Source organism: Argiope bruennichi, chromosome 6 (assembly GCF_947563725.1).
Source record: "Argiope bruennichi chromosome 6, qqArgBrue1.1, whole genome shotgun sequence".
In the NCBI taxonomy this organism is placed as follows: domain Eukaryota; kingdom Metazoa; phylum Arthropoda; class Arachnida; order Araneae; family Araneidae; genus Argiope; species Argiope bruennichi.
In genome coordinates this window covers 33901336-33925018 of record NC_079156.1, presented here as the reverse complement: position 1 = coordinate 33925018, position 23683 = coordinate 33901336, and the positions used below count along the sequence as shown (strand labels likewise).

General features: G+C 37.9%; 1 protein-coding gene across 1 annotated transcript in view; it reads left to right on the top strand.

The window, feature by feature from the left end:
• LOC129971713 (mucin-19-like) overlaps positions 1-23373 on the top strand; it is an 81645-nt gene extending 58272 nt beyond the window's left edge. The window contains exons 27-60 of the mRNA XM_056085690.1: positions 312-395; positions 713-1051; positions 1704-1787; positions 2105-2443; positions 3096-3179; positions 3497-3835; positions 4488-4571; positions 4889-5203; positions 5880-5963; positions 6281-6619; positions 7272-7355; positions 7673-8011; positions 8664-8747; positions 9065-9403; positions 10056-10139; positions 10457-10795; positions 11448-11531; positions 11849-12187; positions 12840-12923; positions 13241-13579; positions 14232-14315; positions 14633-14971; positions 15624-15707; positions 16025-16405; positions 17058-17141; positions 17459-17797; positions 18450-18533; positions 18851-19189; positions 19842-19925; positions 20243-20581; positions 21234-21317; positions 21635-21973; positions 22626-22709; positions 23027-23373. Of these exons, the coding sequence (XP_055941665.1) occupies positions 312-395; positions 713-1051; positions 1704-1787; positions 2105-2443; positions 3096-3179; positions 3497-3835; positions 4488-4571; positions 4889-5203; positions 5880-5963; positions 6281-6619; positions 7272-7355; positions 7673-8011; positions 8664-8747; positions 9065-9403; positions 10056-10139; positions 10457-10795; positions 11448-11531; positions 11849-12187; positions 12840-12923; positions 13241-13579; positions 14232-14315; positions 14633-14971; positions 15624-15707; positions 16025-16405; positions 17058-17141; positions 17459-17797; positions 18450-18533; positions 18851-19189; positions 19842-19925; positions 20243-20581; positions 21234-21317; positions 21635-21973; positions 22626-22709; positions 23027-23373 (7217 nt within the window). The remainder of the gene's footprint in view (positions 1-311; positions 396-712; positions 1052-1703; positions 1788-2104; positions 2444-3095; positions 3180-3496; positions 3836-4487; positions 4572-4888; positions 5204-5879; positions 5964-6280; positions 6620-7271; positions 7356-7672; positions 8012-8663; positions 8748-9064; positions 9404-10055; positions 10140-10456; positions 10796-11447; positions 11532-11848; positions 12188-12839; positions 12924-13240; positions 13580-14231; positions 14316-14632; positions 14972-15623; positions 15708-16024; positions 16406-17057; positions 17142-17458; positions 17798-18449; positions 18534-18850; positions 19190-19841; positions 19926-20242; positions 20582-21233; positions 21318-21634; positions 21974-22625; positions 22710-23026) is intronic.
• The last annotated feature ends 310 nt before the right edge of the window (positions 23374-23683 follow it).

The window sequence follows — 23683 nt, the reverse complement described above, 5'->3', positions numbered from 1 at the left end:
ACATCAGTTACAGAAACCTCGAGTATAGAGTAATTTCATCAAACTGACTAACTGAATTTTTAGTGATTTTTTTCTATTTTTCAAATAATGATCTGTTCGCAAATGTTTGGACTTCGATCAGAATGTTGTTAACATTATACCTGCATGAAAACGTCTAATGTCAAATTTTCTATCTCGTTCCGAGATACTTTAAAAATTGTAATCGAAACTGAAGCATGATATTTCGTAATTTGTATCTAAAGCCCCAATTTTTTCTCAAATATAAATAATTAACATAATATTTTCAAACAGTTCATTTTATATTTTATCAGGGGGCTCCACACCAAGTGGAGGCACATCGGGAACTGCTGGTACAGGAAGTGCAGGCACTGCTGTGTCACAAGGAGCTCCAAGCGGTAAGTTGGATATATTGTGTTCTCATTAGCAAAATGCTTTTCATCACACTTCGCCGAATTCCGAATGTTGGCAGAACATTAGAGACACATCATCTGAGATTGCAGCCACGAATTTTATGCGAAATGAGTTCGCATCTGCGCAATGTAAACGTACTTTCCTTCTTGAAGTAGGCTAAATAAAACAATCAAAAGAAGGTTAATACGATTTGAAACCCATATGAATAAAAACTAATATTTCAATAAGTAAATCTAATTTAAAATCAATTCGTAAGGCAAATTTTGAGCTTAATCACGGAAGTTGACTCCTTTTCCGACAGGTGGCACGACACCCAGTGGTGGAACGGGAAGCACTGGCAGCGGAGGCACAACCTCTAGTGGTGCCACAACTGGTACTGGAACTGCAGGTAGTGAAGGTACAACATCGAGCGGAGCGACAGCCGGTTCGACAGGTACTGGAACAACATCGAGTGGTGGAACTGCAGGAACTGGAACCACGGGTACAGGTGGAACATCGGGATCTGGAGGAACAGGAACTACTGGCACTGGAGGCACCATGTCTAGTGGTGGATCCACTGGAACTGGAACAACGAGTAGTGGTGGAACGGCGGGATCTACAGGAACTGGAACCACAGGTAGTGGAGGAACAACTGGCACGGGTATGTAATAGATTGAATGAAAATATTATCTTCAGTTTATTAAATGACTGATAAAATGTTTTATACTCACAATTATAGAAATTTAACTCATTTCCTTTGTTAAAATTAACTCGTTACATCAGAAATTACCAGGAAGTGGTTTCGGGAATAAGATTTATTGCACGAGTACGAAGTACAGTTCAATGCAGTAATTCCTTTTTAGGAAGAAATATTATCTGCTTACTGTATATATTTGAATAATATTTTAATAATGAAATAGACACCATGCAATAGAGATTTTGAAGTACTTCTCATGAATATTAGGAAAAATATTTTATTTGCCAAAGGATATCACAGGATAGACATCAGTTACAGAAACCTCGAGTATAGAGTAATTTCATCAAACTGACTAACTGAATTTTTAGTGATTTTTTTCTATTTTTTAAATAATGATCTGTTCGCAAATGTTTGGACTTCGATCAGAATGTTGTTAACATTATACCTGCATGAAAACGTCTAATGTCAAATTTTCTATCTCGTTCCGAGATACTTTAAAAATTGTAATCGAAACTGAAGCATGATATTTCGTAATTTGTATCTAAAGCCCCAATTTTTTCTCAAATATAAATAATTAACATAATATTTTCAAACAGTTCATTTTATATTTTATCAGGGGGCTCCACACCAAGTGGAGGCACATCGGGAACTGCTGGTACAGGAAGTGCAGGCACTGCTGTGTCACAAGGAGTTCCAAGCGGTAAGTTGGATATATTGTGTTCTCATTAGCAAAATGCTTTTCATCACACTTCGCCGAATTCCGAATGTTGGCAGAACATTAGAGACACATCATCTGAGATTGCAGCCACGAATTTTATGCGAAATGAGTTCGCATCTGCGCAATGTAAACGTACTTTCCTTCTTGAAGTAGGCTAAATAAAACAATCAAAAGAAGGTTAATACGATTTGAAACCCATATGAATAAAAACTAATATTTCAATAAGTAAATCTAATTTAAAATCAATTCGTAATGCAAATTTTGAGCTTAATCACGGAAGTTGACTCCTTTTCCGACAGGTGGCACGACACCCAGTGGTGGAACGGGAAGCACTGGCAGCGGAGGCACAACCTCTAGTGGTGCCACAACTGGTACTGGAACTGCAGGTAGTGAAGGTACAACATCGAGCGGAGCGACAGCCGGTTCGACAGGTACTGGAACAACATCGAGTGGTGGAACTGCAGGAACTGGAACCACGGGTACAGGTGGAACATCGGGATCTGGAGGAACAGGAACTACTGGCACTGGAGGCACCATGTCTAGTGGTGGATCCACTGGAACTAGAACAACGAGTAATGGTGGAACGGCGGGATCTACAGGAACTGGAACCACAGGTAGTGGAGGAACAACTGGCACGGGTATGTAATAGATTGAATGAAAATATTATCTTCAGTTTATTAAATGACTGATAAAATGTTTTATACTCACAATTATAGAAATTTAACTCATTTCCTTTGTTAAAATTAACTCGTTACATCAGAAATTACCAGGAAGTGGTTTCGGGAATAAGATTTATTGCACGAGTACGAAGTACAGTTCAATGCAGTAATTCCTTTTTAGGAAGAAATATTATCTGCTTACTGTATATATTTGAATAATATTTTAATAATGAAATAGACACCATGCAATAGAGATTTTGAAGTACTTCTCATGAATATTAGGAAAAATATTTTATTTGCCAAAGGATATCACAGGATAGACATCAGTTACAGAAACCTCGAGTATAGAGTAATTTCATCAAACTGACTAACTGAATTTTTAGTGATTTTTTTCTATTTTTTAAATAATGATCTGTTCGCAAATGTTTGGACTTCGATCAGAATGTTGTTAACATTATACCTGCATGAAAACGTCTAATGTCAAATTTTCTATCTCGTTCCGAGATACTTTAAAAATTGTAATCGAAACTGAAGCATGATATTTCGTAATTTGTATCTAAAGCCCCAATTTTTTCTCAAATATAAATAATTAACATAATATTTTCAAACAGTTCATTTTATATTTTATCAGGGGGCTCCACACCAAGTGGAGGCACATCGGGAACTGCTGGTACAGGAAGTGCAGGCACTGCTGTGTCACAAGGAGCTCCAAGCGGTAAGTTGGATATATTGTGTTCTCATTAGCAAAATGCTTTTCATCACACTTCGCCGAATTCCGAATGTTGGCAGAACATTAGAGACACATCATCTGAGATTGCAGCCACGAATTTTATGCGAAATGAGTTCGCATCTGCGCAATGTAAACGTACTTTCCTTCTTGAAGTAGGCTAAATAAAACAATCAAAAGAAGGTTAATACGATTTGAAACCCATATGAATAAAAACTAATATTTCAATAAGTAAATCTAATTTAAAATCAATTCGTAAGGCAAATTTTGAGCTTAATCACGGAAGTTGACTCCTTTTCCGACAGGTGGCACGACACCCAGTGGTGGAACGGGAAGCACTGGCAGCGGAGGCACAACCTCTAGTGGTGCCACAACTGGTACTGGAACTGCAGGTAGTGAAGGTACAACATCGAGCGGAGCGACAGCCGGTTCGACAGGTACTGGAACAACATCGAGTGGTGGAACTGCAGGAACTGGAACCACGGGTACAGGTGGAACATCGGGATCTGGAGGAACAGGAACTACTGGCACTGGAGGCACCATGTCTAGTGGTGGATCCACTGGAACTGGAACAACGAGTAGTGGTGGAACGGCGGGATCTACAGGAACTGGAACCACAGGTAGTGGAGGAACAACTGGCACGGGTATGTAATAGATTGAATGAAAATATTATCTTCAGTTTATTAAATGACTGATAAAATGTTTTATACTCACAATTATAGAAATTTAACTCATTTCCTTTGTTAAAATTAACTCGTTACATCAGAAATTACCAGGAAGTGGTTTCGGGAATAAGATTTATTGCACGAGTACGAAGTACAGTTCAATGCAGTAATTCCTTTTTAGGAAGAAATATTATCTGCTTACTGTATATATTTGAATAATATTTTAATAATGAAATAGACACCATGCAATAGAGATTTTGAAGTACTTCTCATGAATATTAGGAAAAATATTTTATTTGCCAAAGGATATCACAGGATAGACATCAGTTACAGAAACCTCGAGTATAGAGTAATTTCATCAAACTGACTAACTGAATTTTTAGTGATTTTTTTCTATTTTTTAAATAATGATCTGTTCGCAAATGTTTGGACTTCGATCAGAATGTTGTTAACATTATACCTGCATGAAAACGTCTAATGTCAAATTTTCTATCTCGTTCCGAGATACTTTAAAAATTGTAATCGAAACTGAAGCATGATATTTCGTAATTTGTATCTAAAGCCCCAATTTTTTCTCAAATATAAATAATTAACATAATATTTTCAAAGAGTTCATTTTATATTTTATCAGGGGGCTCCACACCAAGTGGAGGCACATCGGGAACTGCTGGTACAGGAAGTGCAGGCACTGCTGTGTCACAAGGAGCTCCAAGCGGTAAGTTGGATATATTGTGTTCTCATTAGCAAAATGCTTTTCATCACACTTCGCCGAATTCCGAATGTTGGCAGAACATTAGAGACACATCATCTGAGATTGCAGCCACGAATTTTATGCGAAATGAGTTCGCATCTGCGCAATGTAAACGTACTTTCCTTCTTGAAGTAGGCTAAATAAAACAATCAAAAGAAGGTTAATACGATTTGAAACCCATATGAATAAAAACTAATATTTCAATAAGTAAATCTAATTTAAAATCAATTCGTAAGGCAAATTTTGAGCTTAATCACGGAAGTTGACTCCTTTTCCGACAGGTGGCACAACACCCAGTGGTGGAACGGGAAGCACTGGCAGCGGAGGCACAACCTCTAGTGGTGCCACAACTGGTACTGGAACTGCAGGTAGTGAAGGTACAACATCGAGCGGAGCGACAGCCGGTTCGACAGGTACTGGAACAACATCGAGTGGTGGAACTGCAGGAACTGGAACCACGGGTACAGGTGGAACATCGGGATCTGGAGGAACAGGAACTACTGGCACTGGAGGCACCATGTCTAGTGGTGGATCCACTGGAACTGGAACAACGAGTAGTGGTGGAACGGCGGGATCTACAGGAACTGGAACCACAGGTAGTGGAGGAACAACTGGCACGGTTATGTAATAGATTAAATGAAAATATTATCTTCAGTTTATTAAATGACTAATAAAATGTTTTATACTCACAATTATAGAAATTTAACTCATTTCCTTTGTTAAAATTAACTCGTTACATCAGAAATTACCAGGAAGTGGTTTCGGAAATAAGATTTATTGCACGAGTACGAAGTACAGTTCAATGCAGTAATTCCTTTTTAGGAAGAAATATTATCTGCTTACTGTATATATTTGAATAATATTTTAATAATGAAATAGACACCATGCAATAGAGATTTTGAAGTACTTCTCATGAATATTAGGAAAAATATTTTATTTGCCAAAGGATATCACAGGATAGACATCAGTTACAGAAACCTCGAGTATAGAGTAATTTCATCAAACTGACTAACTGAATTTTTAGTGATTTTTTTCTATTTTTTAAATAATGATCTGTTCGCAAATGTTTGGACTTCGATCAGAATGTTGCTAACATTATACCTGCATGAAAACGTCTAATGTCAAATTTTCTATCTCGTTCTGAGATACTTTAAAAGTTGTAATCGAAACTGAAGCATGATATTTCGTAATTTGTATCTAAAGCCCCAATTTTTTCTCAAATATAAATAATTAACATAATATTTTCAAAGAGTTCATTTTATATTTTATCAGGGGGCTCCACACCAAGTGGAGGCACATCGGGAACTGCTGGTACAGGAAGTGCAGGCACTGCTGTGTCACAAGGAGCTCCAAGCGGTAAGTTGGATATATTGTGTTCTCATTAGCAAAATGCTTTTCATCACACTTCGCCGAATTCCGAATGTTGGCAGAACATTAGAGACACATCATCTGAGATTGCAGCCACGAATTTTATGCGAAATGAGTTCGCATCTGCGCAATGTAAACGTACTTTCCTTCTTGAAGTAGGCTAAATAAAACAATCAAAAGAAGGTTAATACGATTTGAAACCCATATGAATAAAAACTAATATTTCAATAAGTAAATCTAATTTAAAATCAATTCGTAAGGCAAATTTTGAGCTTAATCACGGAAGTTGACTCCTTTTCCGACAGGTGGCACAACACCCAGTGGTGGAACGGGAAGCACTGGCAGCGGAGGCACAACCTCTAGTGGTGCCACAACTGGTACTGGAACTGCAGGTAGTGAAGGTACAACATCGAGCGGAGCGACAGCCGGTTCGACAGGTACTGGAACAACATCGGGTGGTGGAACTGCAGGAACTGGAACCACGGGTACAGGTGGAACATCGGGATCTGGAGGAACAGGAACTACTGGCACTGGAGGCACCATGTCTAGTGGTGGATCCACTGGAACTGGAACAACGAGTAGTGGTGGAACGGCGGGATCTACAGGAACTGGAACCACAGGTAGTGGAGGAACAACTGGCACGGGTATGTAATAGATTGAATGAAAATATTATCTTCAGTTTATTAAATGACTAATAAAATGTTTTATACTCACAATTATAGAAATTTAACTCATTTCCTTTGTTAAAATTAACTCGTTACATCAGAAATTACCAGGAAGTGGTTTCGGAAATAAGATTTATTGCACGAGTACGAAGTACAGTTCAATGCAGTAATTCCTTTTTAGGAAGAAATATTATCTGCTTACTGTATATATTTGAATAATATTTTAATAATGAAATAGACACCATGCAATAGAGATTTTGAAGTACTTCTCATGAATATTAGGAAAAATATTTTATTTGCCAAAGGATATCACAGGATAGACATCAGTTACAGAAACCTCGAGTATAGAGTAATTTCATCAAACTGACTAACTGAATTTTTAGTGATTTTTTTCTATTTTTTAAATAATAATCTGTTCGCAAATGTTTGGACTTCGATCAGAATGTTGCTAACATTATACCTGCATGAAAACGTCTAATGTCAAATTTTCTATCTCGTTCCGAGATACTTTAAAAGTTGTAATCGAAACTGAAGCATGATATTTCGTAATTTGTATCTAAAGCCCCAATTTTTTCTCAAATATAAATAATTAACATAATATTTTCAAAGAGTTCATTTTATATTTTATCAGGGGGCTCCACACCAAGTGGAGGCACATCGGGAACTGCTGGTACAGGAAGTGCAGGCACTGCTGTGTCACAAGGAGCTCCAAGCGGTAAGTTGGATATATTGTGTTCTCATTAGCAAAATGCTTTTCATCACACTTCGCCGAATTCCGAATGTTGGCAGAACATTAGAGACACATCATCTGAGATTGCAGCCACGAATTTTATGCGAAATGAGTTCGCATCTGCGCAATGTAAACGTACTTTCCTTCTTGAAGTAGGCTAAATAAAACAATCAAAAGAAGGTTAATACGATTTGAAACCCATATGAATAAAAACTAATATTTCAATAAGTAAATCTAATTTAAAATCAATTCGTAAGGCAAATTTTGAGCTTAATCACGGAAGTTGACTCCTTTTCCGACAGGTGGCACGACACCCAGTGGTGGAACGGGAAGCACTGGCAGCGGAGGCACAACCTCTAGTGGTGCCACAACTGGTACTGGAACTGCAGGTAGTGAAGGTACAACATCGAGCGGAGCGACAGCCGGTTCGACAGGTACTGGAACAACATCGAGTGGTGGAACTGCAGGAACTGGAACCACGGGTACAGGTGGAACATCGGGATCTGGAGGAACAGGAACTACTGGCACTGGAGGCACCATGTCTAGTGGTGGATCCACTGGAACTGGAACAACGAGTAGTGGTGGAACGGCGGGATCTACAGGAACTGGAACCACAGGTAGTGGAGGAACAACTGGCACGGGTATGTAATAGATTGAATGAAAATATTATCTTCAGTTTATTAAATGACTGATAAAATGTTTTATACTCACAATTATAGAAATTTAACTCATTTCCTTTGTTAAAATTAACTCGTTACATCAGAAATTACCAGGAAGTGGTTTCGGAAATAAGATTTATTGCACGAGTACGAAGTACAGTTCAATGCAGTAATTCCTTTTTAGGAAGAAATATTATCTGCTTACTGTATATATTTGAATAATATTTTAATAATGAAATAGACACCATGCAATAGAGATTTTGAAGTACTTCTCATGAATATTAGGAAAAATATTTTATTTGCCAAAGGATATCACAGGATAGACATCAGTTACAGAAACCTCGAGTATAGAGTAATTTCATCAAACTGACTAACTGAATTTTTAGTGATTTTTTTCTATTTTTTAAATAATGATCTGTTCGCAAATGTTTGGACTTCGATCAGAATGTTGTTAACATTATACCTGCATGAAAACGTCTAATGTCAAATTTTCTATCTCGTTCCGAGATACTTTAAAAATTGTAATCGAAACTGAAGCATGATATTTCGTAATTTGTATCTAAAGCCCCAATTTTTTCTCAAATATAAATAATTAACATAATATTTTCAAACAGTTCATTTTATATTTTATCAGGGGGCTCCACACCAAGTGGAGGCACATCGGGAACTGCTGGTACAGGAAGTGCAGGCACTGCTGTGTCACAAGGAGCTCCAAGCGGTAAGTTGGATATATTGTGTTCTCATTAGCAAAATGCTTTTCATCACACTTCGCCGAATTCCGAATGTTGGCAGAACATTAGAGACACATCATCGGAGATTGCAGCCACGAATTTTATGCGAAATGAGTTCGCATCTGCGCAATGTAAACGTACTTTCCTTCTTGAAGTAGGCTAAATAAAACAATCAAAAGAAGGTTAATACGATTTGAAACCCATATGAATAAAAACTAATATTTCAATAAGTAAATCTAATTTAAAATCAATTCGTAAGGCAAATTTTGAGCTTAATCACGGAAGTTGACTCCTTTTCCGACAGGTGGCACAACACCCAGTGGTGGAACGGGAAGCACTGGCAGCGGAGGCACAACCTCTAGTGGTGCCACAACTGGTACTGGAACTGCAGGTAGTGAAGGTACAACATCGAGCGGAGCGACAGCCGGTTCGACAGGTACTGGAACAACATCGAGTGGTGGAACTGCAGGAACTGGAACCACGGGTACAGGTGGAACATCGGGATCTGGAGGAACAGGAACTACTGGCACTGGAGGCACCATGTCTAGTGGTGGATTCACTGGAACTGGAACAACGAGTAGTGGTGGAACGGCGGGATCTACAGGAACTGGAACCACAGGTAGTGGAGGAACAACTGGCACGGGTATGTAATAGATTGAATGAAAATATTATCTTCAGTTTATTAAATGACTGATAAAATGTTTTATACTTACAATTATAGAAATTTAACTCATTTCCTTTGTTAAAATTAACTCGTTACATCAGAAATTACCAGGAAGTGGTTCCGGAAATAAGATTTATTGCACGAGTACGAAGTACAGTTCAATGCAGTAATTCCTTTTTAGGAAGAAATATTATCTGCTTACTGTATATATTTGAATAATATTTTAATAATGAAATAGACACCATGCAATAGAGATTTTGAAGTACTTCTCATGAATATTAGGAAAAATATTTTATTTGCCAAAGGATATCACAGGATAGACATCAGTTACAGAAACCTCGAGTATAGAGTAATTTCATCAAACTGACTAACTGAATTTTTAGTGATTTTTTTCTATTTTTTAAATAATAATCTGTTCGCAAATGTTTGGACTTCGATCAGAATGTTGCTAACATTATACCTGCATGAAAACGTCTAATGTCAAATTTTCTATCTCGTTCCGAGATACTTTAAAAGTTGTAATCGAAACTGAAGCATGATATTTCGTAATTTGTATCTAAAGCCCCAATTTTTTCTCAAATATAAATAATTAACATAATATTTTCAAAGAGTTCATTTTATATTTTATCAGGGGGCTCCACACCAAGTGGAGGCACATCGGGAACTGCTGGTACAGGAAGTGCAGGCACTGCTGTGTCACAAGGAGCTCCAAGCGGTAAGTTGGATATATTGTGTTCTCATTAGCAAAATGCTTTTCATCACACTTCGCCGAATTCCGAATGTTGGCAGAACATTAGAGACACATCATCTGAGATTGCAGCCACGAATTTTATGCGAAATGAGTTCGCATCTGCGCAATGTAAACGTACTTTCCTTCTTGAAGTAGGCTAAATAAAACAATCAAAAGAAGGTTAATACGATTTGAAACCCATATGAATAAAAACTAATATTTCAATAAGTAAATCTAATTTAAAATCAATTCGTAAGGCAAATTTTGAGCTTAATCACGGAAGTTGACTCCTTTTCCGACAGGTGGCACGACACCCAGTGGTGGAACGGGAAGCACTGGCAGCGGAGGCACAACCTCTAGTGGTGCCACAACTGGTACTGGAACTGCAGGTAGTGAAGGTACAACATCGAGCGGAGCGACAGCCGGTTCGACAGGTACTGGAACAACATCGAGTGGTGGAACTGCAGGAACTGGAACCACGGGTACAGGTGGAACATCGGGATCTGGAGGAACAGGAACTACTGGCACTGGAGGCACCATGTCTAGTGGTGGATCCACTGGAACTGGAACAACGAGTAGTGGTGGAACGGCGGGATCTACAGGAACTGGAACCACAGGTAGTGGAGGAACAACTGGCACGGGTATGTAATAGATTGAATGAAAATATTATCTTCAGTTTATTAAATGACTGATAAAATGTTTTATACTCACAATTATAGAAATTTAACTCATTTCCTTTGTTAAAATTAACTCGTTACATCAGAAATTACCAGGAAGTGGTTTCGGAAATAAGATTTATTGCACGAGTACGAAGTACAGTTCAATGCAGTAATTCCTTTTTAGGAAGAAATATTATCTGCTTACTGTATATATTTGAATAATATTTTAATAATGAAATAGACACCATGCAATAGAGATTTTGAAGTACTTCTCATGAATATTAGGAAAAATATTTTATTTGCCAAAGGATATCACAGGATAGACATCAGTTACAGAAACCTCGAGTATAGAGTAATTTCATCAAACTGACTAACTGAATTTTTAGTGATTTTTTTCTATTTTTTAAATAATGATCTGTTCGCAAATGTTTGGACTTCGATCAGAATGTTGTTAACATTATACCTGCATGAAAACGTCTAATGTCAAATTTTCTATCTCGTTCCGAGATACTTTAAAAATTGTAATCGAAACTGAAGCATGATATTTCGTAATTTGTATCTAAAGCCCCAATTTTTTCTCAAATATAAATAATTAACATAATATTTTCAAACAGTTCATTTTATATTTTATCAGGGGGCTCCACACCAAGTGGAGGCACATCGGGAACTGCTGGTACAGGAAGTGCAGGCACTGCTGTGTCACAAGGAGCTCCAAGCGGTAAGTTGGATATATTGTGTTCTCATTAGCAAAATGCTTTTCATCACACTTCGCCGAATTCCGAATGTTGGCAGAACATTAGAGACACATCATCGGAGATTGCAGCCACGAATTTTATGCGAAATGAGTTCGCATCTGCGCAATGTAAACGTACTTTCCTTCTTGAAGTAGGCTAAATAAAACAATCAAAAGAAGGTTAATACGATTTGAAACCCATATGAATAAAAACTAATATTTCAATAAGTAAATCTAATTTAAAATCAATTCGTAAGGCAAATTTTGAGCTTAATCACGGAAGTTGACTCCTTTTCCGACAGGTGGCACAACACCCAGTGGTGGAACGGGAAGCACTGGCAGCGGAGGCACAACCTCTAGTGGTGCCACAACTGGTACTGGAACTGCAGGTAGTGAAGGTACAACATCGAGCGGAGCGACAGCCGGTTCGACAGGTACTGGAACAACATCGAGTGGTGGAACTGCAGGAACTGGAACCACGGGTACAGGTGGAACATCGGGATCTGGAGGAACAGGAACTACTGGCACTGGAGGCACCATGTCTAGTGGTGGATTCACTGGAACTGGAACAACGAGTAGTGGTGGAACGGCGGGATCTACAGGAACTGGAACCACAGGTAGTGGAGGAACAACTGGCACGGGTATGTAATAGATTGAATGAAAATATTATCTTCAGTTTATTAAATGACTGATAAAATGTTTTATACTTACAATTATAGAAATTTAACTCATTTCCTTTGTTAAAATTAACTCGTTACATCAGAAATTACCAGGAAGTGGTTCCGGAAATAAGATTTATTGCACGAGTACGAAGTACAGTTCAATGCAGTAATTCCTTTTTAGGAAGAAATATTATCTGCTTACTGTATATATTTGAATAATATTTTAATAATGAAATAGACACCATGCAATAGAGATTTTGAAGTACTTCTCATGAATATTAGGAAAAATATTTTATTTGCCAAAGGATATCACAGGATAGACATCAGTTACAGAAACCTCGAGTATAGAGTAATTTCATCAAACTGACTAACTGAATTTTTAGTGATTTTTTTCTATTTTTTAAATAATGATCTGTTCGCAAATGTTTGGACTTCGATCAGAATGTTGTTAACATTATACCTGCATGAAAACGTCTAATGTCAAATTTTCTATCTCGTTCCGAGATACTTTAAAAATTGTAATCGAAACTGAAGCATGATATTTCGTAATTTGTATCTAAAGCCCCAATTTTTTCTCAAATATAAATAATTAACATAATATTTTCAAACAGTTCATTTTATATTTTATCAGGGGGCTCCACACCAAGTGGAGGCACATCGGGAACTGCTGGTACAGGAAGTGCAGGCACTGCTGTGTCACAAGGAGCTCCAAGCGGTAAGTTGGATATATTGTGTTCTCATTAGCAAAATGCTTTTCATCACACTTCGCCGAATTCCGAATGTTGGCAGAACATTAGAGACACATCATCGGAGATTGCAGCCACGAATTTTATGCGAAATGAGTTCGCATCTGCGCAATGTAAACGTACTTTCCTTCTTGAAGTAGGCTAAATAAAACAATCAAAAGAAGGTTAATACGATTTGAAACCCATATGAATAAAAACTAATATTTCAATAAGTAAATCTAATTTAAAATCAATTCGTAAGGCAAATTTTGAGCTTAATCACGGAAGTTGACTCCTTTTCCGACAGGTGGCACAACACCCAGTGGTGGAACGGGAAGCACTGGCAGCGGAGGCACAACCTCTAGTGGTGCCACAACTGGTACTGGAACTGCAGGTAGTGAAGGTACAACATCGAGCGGAGCGACAGCCGGTTCGACAGGTACTGGAACAACATCGAGTGGTGGAACTGCAGGAACTGGAACCACGGGTACAGGTGGAACATCGGGATCTGGAGGAACAGGAACTACTGGCACTGGAGGCACCATGTCTAGTGGTGGATTCACTGGAACTGGAACAACGAGTAGTGGTGGAACGGCGGGATCTACAGGAACTGGAACCACAGGTAGTGGAGGAACAACTGGCACGGGTATGTAATAGATTGAATGAAAATATTATCTTCAGTTTATTAAATGACTGATAAAATGTTTTATACTTACAATTATAGAAATTTAACTCATTTCCTTTGTTAAAATTAACTCGTTACATCAGAAATTACCAGGAAGTGGTTCCGGAAATAAGATTTATTGCACGAGTACGAAGTACAGTTCAATGCAGTAATTCCTTTTTAGGAAGAAATATTATCTGCTTACTGTATATATTTGAATAATATTTTAATAATGAAATAGACACCATGCAATAGAGATTTTGAAGTACTTCTCATGAATATTAGGAAAAATATTTTATTTGCCAAAGGATATCACAGGATAGACATCAGTTACAGAAACCTCGAGTATAGAGTAATTTCATCAAACTGACTAACTGAATTTTTAGTGATTTTTTTCTATTTTTTAAATAATGATCTGTTCGCAAATGTTTGGACTTCGATCAGAATGTTGTTAACATTATACCTGCATGAAAACGTCTAATGTCAAATTTTCTATCTCGTTCCGAGATACTTTAAAAATTGTAATCGAAACTGAAGCATGATATTTCGTAATTTGTATCTAAAGCCCCAATTTTTTCTCAAATATAAATAATTAACATAATATTTTCAAAGAGTTCATTTTATATTTTATCAGGGGGCTCCACACCAAGTGGAGGCACATCGGGAACTGCTGGTACAGGAAGTGCAGGCACTGCTGTGTCACAAGGAGCTCCAAGCGGTAAGTTGGATATATTGTGTTCTCATTAGCAAAATGCTTTTCATCACACTTCGCCGAATTCCGAATGTTGGCAGAACATTAGAGACACATCATCTGAGATTGCAGCCACGAATTTTATGCGAAATGAGTTCGCATCTGCGCAATGTAAACGTACTTTCCTTCTTGAAGTAGGCTAAATAAAACAATCAAAAGAAGGTTAATACGATTTGAAACCCATATGAATAAAAACTAATATTTCAATAAGTAAATCTAATTTAAAATCAATTCGTAAGGCAAATTTTGAGCTTAATCACGGAAGTTGACTCCTTTTCCGACAGGTGGCACGACACCCAGTGGTGGAACGGGAAGCACTGGCAGCGGAGGCACAACCTCTAGTGGTGCCACAACTGGTACTGGAACTGCAGGTAGTGAAGGTACAACATCGAGCGGAGCGACAGCCGGTTCGACAGGTACTGGAACAACATCGAGTGGTGGAACTACAGGAACTGGAACCACGGGTACAGGTGGAACATCGGGATCTGGAGGAACAGGAACTACTGGCACTGGAGGCACCATGTCTAGTGGTGGATCCACTGGAACTGGAACAACGAGTAGTGGTGGAACGGCGGGATCTACAGGAACTGGAACCACAGGTAGTGGAGGAACAACTGGCACGGGTATGTAATAGATTGAATGAAAATATTATCTTCAGTTTATTAAATGACTGATAAAATGTTTTATACTCACAATTATAGAAATTTAACTCATTTCCTTTGTTAAAATTAACTCGTTACATCAGAAATTACCAGGAAGTGGTTTCGGAAATAAGATTTATTGCACGAGTACGAAGTACAGTTCAATGCAGTAATTCCTTTTTAGGAAGAAATATTATCTGCTTACTGTATATATTTGAATAATATTTTAATAATGAAATAGACACCATGCAATAGAGATTTTGAAGTACTTCTCATGAATATTAGGAAAAATATTTTATTTGCCAAAGGATATCACAGGATAGACATCAGTTACAGAAACCGCGAGTATAGAGTAATTTCATCAAACTGACTAACTGAATTTTTAGTGATTTTTTTCTATTTTTTAAATAATGATCTGTTCGCAAATGTTTGGACTTCGATCAGAATGTTGTTAACATTATACCTGCATGAAAACGTCTAATGTCAAATTTTCTATCTCGTTCCGAGATACTTTAAAAATTGTAATCGAAACTGAAGCATGATATTTCGTAATTTGTATCTAAAGCCCCAATTTTTTCTCAAATATAAATAATTAACATAATATTTTCAAACAGTTCATTTTATATTTTATCAGGGGGCTCCACACCAAGTGGAGGCACATCGGGAACTGCTGGTACAGGAAGTGCAGGCACTGCTGTGTCACAAGGAGCTCCAAGCGGTAAGTTGGATATATTGTGTTCTCATTAGCAAAATGCTTTTCATCACACTTCGCCGAATTCCGAATGTTGGCAGAACATTAGAGACACATCATCGGAGATTGCAGCCACGAATTTTATGCGAAATGAGTTCGCATCTGCGCAATGTAAACGTACTTTCCTTCTTGAAGTAGGCTAAATAAAACAATCAAAAGAAGGTTAATACGATTTGAAACCCATATGAATAAAAACTAATATTTCAATAAGTAAATCTAATTTAAAATCAATTCGTAAGGCAAATTTTGAGCTTAATCACGGAAGTTGACTCCTTTTCCGACAGGTGGCACAACACCCAGTGGTGGAACGGGAAGCACTGGCAGCGGAGGCACAACCTCTAGTGGTGCCACAACTGGTACTGGAACTGCAGGTAGTGAAGGTACAACATCGAGCGGAGCGACAGCCGGTTCGACAGGTACTGGAACAACATCGAGCGGAGCGACAGCCGGTTCGACAGGTACTGGAACAACATCGAGTGGTGGAACTGCAGGAACTGGAACCACGGGTACAGGTGGAACATCGGGATCTGGAGGAACAGGAACTACTGGCACTGGAGGCACCATGTCTAGTGGTGGATTCACTGGAACTGGAACAACGAGTAGTGGTGGAACGGCGGGATCTACAGGAACTGGAACCACAGGTAGTGGAGGAACAACTGGCACGGGTATGTAATAGATTGAATGAAAATATTATCTTCAGTTTATTAAATGACTGATAAAATGTTTTATACTCACAATTATAGAAATTTAACTCATTTCCTTTGTTAAAATTAACTCGTTACATCAGAAATTACCAGGAAGTGGTTTCGGAAATAAGATTTATTGCACGAGTACGAAGTACAGTTCAATGCAGTAATTCCTTTTTAGGAAGAAATATTATCTGCTTACTGTATATATTTGAATAATATTTTAATAATGAAATAGACACCATGCAATAGAGATTTTGAAGTACTTCTCATGAATATTAGGAAAAATATTTTATTTGCCAAAGGATATCACAGGATAGACATCAGTTACAGAAACCTCGAGTATAGAGTAATTTCATCAAACTGACTAACTGAATTTTTAGTGATTTTTTTCTATTTTTTAAATAATGATCTGTTCGCAAATGTTTGGACTTCGATCAGAATGTTGTTAACATTATACCTGCATGAAAACGTCTAATGTCAAATTTTCTATCTCGTTCCGAGATACTTTAAAAATTGTAATCGAAACTGAAGCATGATATTTCGTAATTTGTATCTAAAGCCCCAATTTTTTCTCAAATATAAATAATTAACATAATATTTTCAAAGAGTTCATTTTATATTTTATCAGGGGGCTCCACACCAAGTGGAGGCACATCGGGAACTGCTGGTACAGGAAGTGCAGGCACTGCTGTGTCACAAGGAGCTCCAAGCGGTAAGTTGGATATATTGTGTTCTCATTAGCAAAATGCTTTTCATCACACTTCGCCGAATTCCGAATGTTGGCAGAACATTAGAGACACATCATCTGAGATTGCAGCCACGAATTTTATGCGAAATGAGTTCGCATCTGCGCAATGTAAACGTACTTTCCTTCTTGAAGTAGGCTAAATAAAACAATCAAAAGAAGGTTAATACGATTTGAAACCCATATGAATAAAAACTAATATTTCAATAAGTAAATCTAATTTAAAATCAATTCGTAAGGCAAATTTTGAGCTTAATCACGGAAGTTGACTCCTTTTCCGACAGGTGGCACGACACCCAGTGGTGGAACGGGAAGCACTGGCAGCGGAGGCACAACCTCTAGTGGTGCCACAACTGGTACTGGAACTGCAGGTAGTGAAGGTACAACATCGAGCGGAGCGACAGCCGGTTCGACAGGTACTGGAACAACATCGAGTGGTGGAACTGCAGGAACTGGAACCACGGGTACAGGTGGAACATCGGGATCTGGAGGAACAGGAACTACTGGCACTGGAGGCACCATGTCTAGTGGTGGATCCACTGGAACTGGAACAACGAGTAGTGGTGGAACGGCGGGATCTACAGGAACTGGAACCACAGGTAGTGGAGGAACAACTGGCACGGGTATGTAATAGATTGAATGAAAATATTATCTTCAGTTTATTAAATGACTGATAAAATGTTTTATACTCACAATTATAGAAATTTAACTCATTTCCTTTGTTAAAATTAACTCGTTACATCAGAAATTACCAGGAAGTGGTTTCGGAAATAAGATTTATTGCACGAGTACGAAGTACAGTTCAATGCAGTAATTCCTTTTTAGGAAGAAATATTATCTGCTTACTGTATATATTTGAATAATATTTTAATAATGAAAATGACACCATGCAATAGAGATTTTGAAGTACTTCTCATGAATATTAGGAAAAATATTTTATTTGCCAAAGGATATCACAGGATAGACATCAGTTACAGAAACCTCGAGTATAGAGTAATTTCATCAAACTGACTAACTGAATTTTTAGTGATTTTTTTCTATTTTTTAAATAATGATCTGTTCGCAAATGTTTGGACTTCGATTAGAATGTTGTTAACATTATACCTGCATGAAAACGTCTAATGTCAAATTTTCTATCTCGTTCCGAGATACTTTAAAAATTGTAATCGAAACTGAAGCATGATATTTCGTAATTTGTATCTAAAGCCCCAATTTTTTCTCATATATAAATAATTAACATAATATTTTCAAAGAGTTCATTTTATATTTTATCAGGGGGCTCCACACCAAGTGGAGGCACATCGGGAACTGCTGGTACAGGAAGTGCAGGCACTGCTGTGTCACAAGGAGCTCCAAGCGGTAAGTTGGATATATTGTGTTCTCATTAGCAAAATGCTTTTCATCACACTTCGCCGAATTCCGAATGTTGGCAGAACATTAGAGACACATCATCTGAGATTGCAGCCACGAATTTTATGCGAAATGAGTTCGCATCTGCGCAATGTAAACGTACTTTCCTTCTTGAAGTAGGCTAAATAAAACAATCAAAAGAAGGTTAATACGATTTGAAACCCATATGAATAAAAACTAATATTTCAATAAGTAAATCTAATTTAAAATCAATTCGTAAGGCAAATTTTGAGCTTAATCACGGAAGTTGACTCCTTTTCCGACAGGTGGCACGACACCCAGTGGTGGAACGGGAAGCACTGGCAGCGGAGGCACAACCTCTAATGGTGCCACAACTGGTACTGGAACTGCAGGTAGTGAAGGTACAACATCGAGCGGAGCGACAGCCGGTTCGACAGGTACTGGAACAACATCGAGTGGTGGAACTGCAGGAACTGGAACCACGGGTACAGGTGGAACATCGGGATCTGGAGGAACAGGAACTACTGGCACTGGAGGCACCATGTCTAGTGGTGGATCCACTGGAACTGGAACAACGAGTAGTGGTGGAACGGCGGGATCTACAGGAACTGGAACCACAGGTAGTGGAGGAACAACTGGCACGGGTATGTAATAGATTGAATGAAAATATTCTCTTCAGTTTATTAAATGACTGATAAAAAGTTTTATACTCACAATTATAGAAATTTAACTCATTTCCTTTGTTAAAATTAACTCGTTACATCAGAAATTACCAGGAAGTGGTTTCGAAAATAAGATTTATTGCACGAGTACGAAGTACAGTTCAATGCAGTAATTCCTTTTTAGGAAGAAATATTATCTGCTTACTGTATATATTTGAATAATATTTTAATAATGAAATAGACACCATGCAATAGAGATTTTGAAGTACTTCTCATGAATATTAGGAAAAATATTTTATTTGCCAAAGGATATCACAGGATAGACATCAGTTACAGAAACCGCGAGTATAGAGTAATTTCATCAAACTGACTAACTGAATTTTTATTGATTTTTTTCTATTTTTTAAATAATGATCTGTTCGCAAATGTTTGGACTTCGATCAGAATGTTGTTAACATTATACCTGCATGAAAACGTCTAATGTCAAATTTTCTATCTCGTTCCGAGATACTTTAAAAATTGTAATCGAAACTGAAGCATGATATTTCGTAATATGTATCTAAAGCCCCAATTTTTTCTCATATATAAATAATTAACATAATATTTTCAAAGAGTTCATTTTATATTTTATCAGGGGGCTCCACACCAAGTGGAGGCACATCGGGAACTGCTGGTACAGGAAGTGCAGGCACTGCTGTGTCACAAGGAGCTCCAAGCGGTAAGTTGGATATATTGTGTTCTCATTAGCAAAATGCTTTTCATCACACTTCGCCGAATTCCGAATGTTGGCAGAACATTAGAGACACATCATCTGAGATTGCAGCCACGAATTTTATGCGAAATGAGTTCGCATCTGCGCAATGTAAACGTACTTTCCTTCTTGAAGTAGGCTAAATAAAACAATCAAAAGAAGGTTAATACGATTTGAAACCCATATGAATAAAAACTAATATTTCAATAAGTAAATCTAATTTAAAATCAATTCGTAAGGCAAATTTTGAGCTTAATCACGGAAGTTGACTCCTTTTCCGACAGGTGGCACGACACCCAGTGGTGGAACGGGAAGCACTGGCAGCGGAGGCACAACCTCTAATGGTGCCACAACTGGTACTGGAACTGCAGGTAGTGAAGGTACAACATCGAGCGGAGCGACAGCCGGTTCGACAGGTACTGGAACAACATCGAGTGGTGGAACTGCAGGAACTGGAACCACGGGTACAGGTGGAACATCGGGATCTGGAGGAACAGGAACTACTGGCACTGGAGGCACCATGTCTAGTGGTGGATCCACTGGAACTGGAACAACGAGTAGTGGTGGAACGGCGGGATCTACAGGAACTGGAACCACAGGTAGTGGAGGAACAACTGGCACGGGTATGTAATAGATTGAATGAAAATATTCTCTTCAGTTTATTAAATGACTGATAAAAAGTTTTATACTCACAATTATAGAAATTTAACTCATTTCCTTTGTTAAAATTAACTCGTTACATCAGAAATTACCAGGAAGTGGTTTCGAAAATAAGATTTATTGCACGAGTACGAAGTACAGTTCAATGCAGTAATTCCTTTTTAGGAAGAAATATTATCTGCTTACTGTATATATTTGAATAATATTTTAATAATGAAATAGACACCATGCAATAGAGATTTTGAAGTACTTCTCATGAATATTAGGAAAAATATTTTATTTGCCAAAGGATATCACAGGATAGACATCAGTTACAGAAACCGCGAGTATAGAGTAATTTCATCAAACTGACTAACTGAATTTTTATTGATTTTTTTCTATTTTTTAAATAATGATCTGTTCGCAAATGTTTGGACTTCGATCAGAATGTTGTTAACATTATACCTGCATGAAAACGTCTAATGTCAAATTTTCTATCTCGTTCCGAGATACTTTAAAAATTGTAATCGAAACTGAAGCATGATATTTCGTAATATGTATCTAAAGCCCCAATTTTTTCTCATATATAAATAATTAACATAATATTTTCAAAGAGTTCATTTTATATTTTATCAGGGGGCTCCACACCAAGTGGAGGCACATCGGGAACTGCTGGTACAGGAAGTGCAGGCACTGCTGTGTCACAAGGAGCTCCAAGCGGTAAGTTGGATATATTGTGTTCTCATTAGCAAAATGCTTTTCATCACACTTCGCCGAATTCCGAATGTTGGCAGAACATTAGAGACACATCATCTGAGATTGCAGCCACGAATTTTATGCGAAATGAGTTCGCATCTGCGCAATTTAAACGTACTTTCCTTCTTGAAGTAGGCTAAATAAAACAATCAAAAGAAGGTTAATACGATTTGAAACCCATATGAATAAAAACTAATATTTCAATAAGTAAATCTAATTTAAAATCAATTCGTAAGGCAAATTTTGAGCTTAATCACGGAAGTTGACTCCTTTTCCGACAGGTGGCACGACACCCAGTGGTGGAACGGGAAGCACTGGCAGCGGAGGCACAACCTCTAGTGGTGCCACAACTGCTACTGGAACTGCAGGTAGTGAAGGTACAACATCGAGCGGAGCGACAGCCGGTTCGACAGGTACTGGAACAACATCGAGTGGTGGAACTGCAGGAACTGGAACCACGGGTACAGGTGGAACATCGGGATCTGGAGGAACAGGAACTACTGGCACTGGAGGCACCATGTCTAGTGGTGGATCCACTGGAACTGGAACAACGAGTAGTGGTGGCACGGCGGGATCTACAGGAACTGGAACCACAGGTAGTGGAGGAACAACTGGCACGGGTATGTAATAGATTGAATGAAAATATTCTCTTCAGTTTATTAAATGAATGATAAAAAGTTTTATACTCACAATTATAGAAATTTAACTCATTTCCTTTGTTAAAATTAACTCGTTACATCAGAAATTACCAGGAAGTGGTTTCGGAAATAAGATTTATTGCACGAGTACGAAGTACAGTTCAATGCAGTAATTCCTTTTTAGGAAGAAATATTATCTGCTTACTGTATATATTTGAATAATATTTTAATAATGAAATAGACACCATGCAATAGAGATTTTGAAGTACTTCTCATGAATATTAGGAAAAATATTTTATTTGCCAAAGGATATCACAGGATAGACATCAGTTACAGAAACCTCGAGTATAGAGTAATTTCATCAAACTGACTAACTGAATTTTTAGTGATTTTTTTCTATTTTTTAAATAATGATCTGTTCGCAAATGTTTGGACTTCGATCAGAATGTTGTTAACATTATACCTGCATGAAAACGTCTAATGTCAAATTTTCTATCTCGTTCCGAGATACTTTGAAAATTGTAATCGAAACTGAAGCATGATATTTCGTAATATGTATCTAAAGCCCCAATTTTTTCTCATATATAAATAATTAACATAATATTTTCAAAGAGTTCATTTTATATTTTATCAGGGGGCTCCACACCAAGTGGAGGCACATCGGGAACTGCTGGTACAGGAAGTGCAGGCACTGCTGTGTCACAAGGAGCTCCAAGCGGTAAGTTGGATATATTGTGTTCTCATTAGCAAAATGCTTTTCATCACACTTCGCCGAATTCCGAATGTTGGCAGAACATTAGAGACACATCATCTGAGATTGCAGCCACGAATTTTATGCGAAATGAGTTCGCATCTGCGCAATGTAAACGTACTTTCCTTCTTGAAGTAGGCTAAATAAAACAATCAAAAGAAGGTTAATACGATTTGAAACCCATATGAATAAAAACTAATATTTCAATAAGTAAATCTAATTTAAAATCAATTCGTAAGGCAAATTTTGAGCTTAATCACGGAAGTTGACTCCTTTTCCGACAGGTGGCACGACACCCAGTGGTGGAACGGGAAGCACTGGCAGCGGAGGCACAACCTCTAGTGGTGCCACAACTGGTACTGGAACTGCAGGTAGTGAAGGTACAACATCGAGCGGAGCGACAGCCGGTTCGACAGGTACTGGAACAACATCGAGTGGTGGAACTGCAGGAACTGGAACCACGGGTACAGGTGGAACATCGGGATCTGGAGGAACAGGAACTACTGGCACTGGAGGCACCATGTCTAGTGGTGGATCCACTGGAACTGGAACAACGAGTAGTGGTGGAACGGCGGGATCTACAGGAACTGGAACCACAGGTAGTGGAGGAACAACTGGCACGGGTATGTAATAGATTGAATGAAAATATTATCTTCAGTTTATTAAATGACTGAAAAAAAGTTTTATACTCACAATTATAGAAATTTAACTCATTTCCTTTGTTAAAATTAACTCGTTACATCAGAAATTACCAGGAAGTGGTTTCGGAAATAAGATTTCTTGCACGAGTACGAAGTACAGTTCAATGCAGTAATTCCTTTTTAGGAAGAAATATTATCTGCTTACTGTATATATTTGAATAATATTTTAATAATGAAATAGACACCATGCAATAGAGATTTTGAAGTACTTCTCATGAATATTAGGAAAAATATTTTATT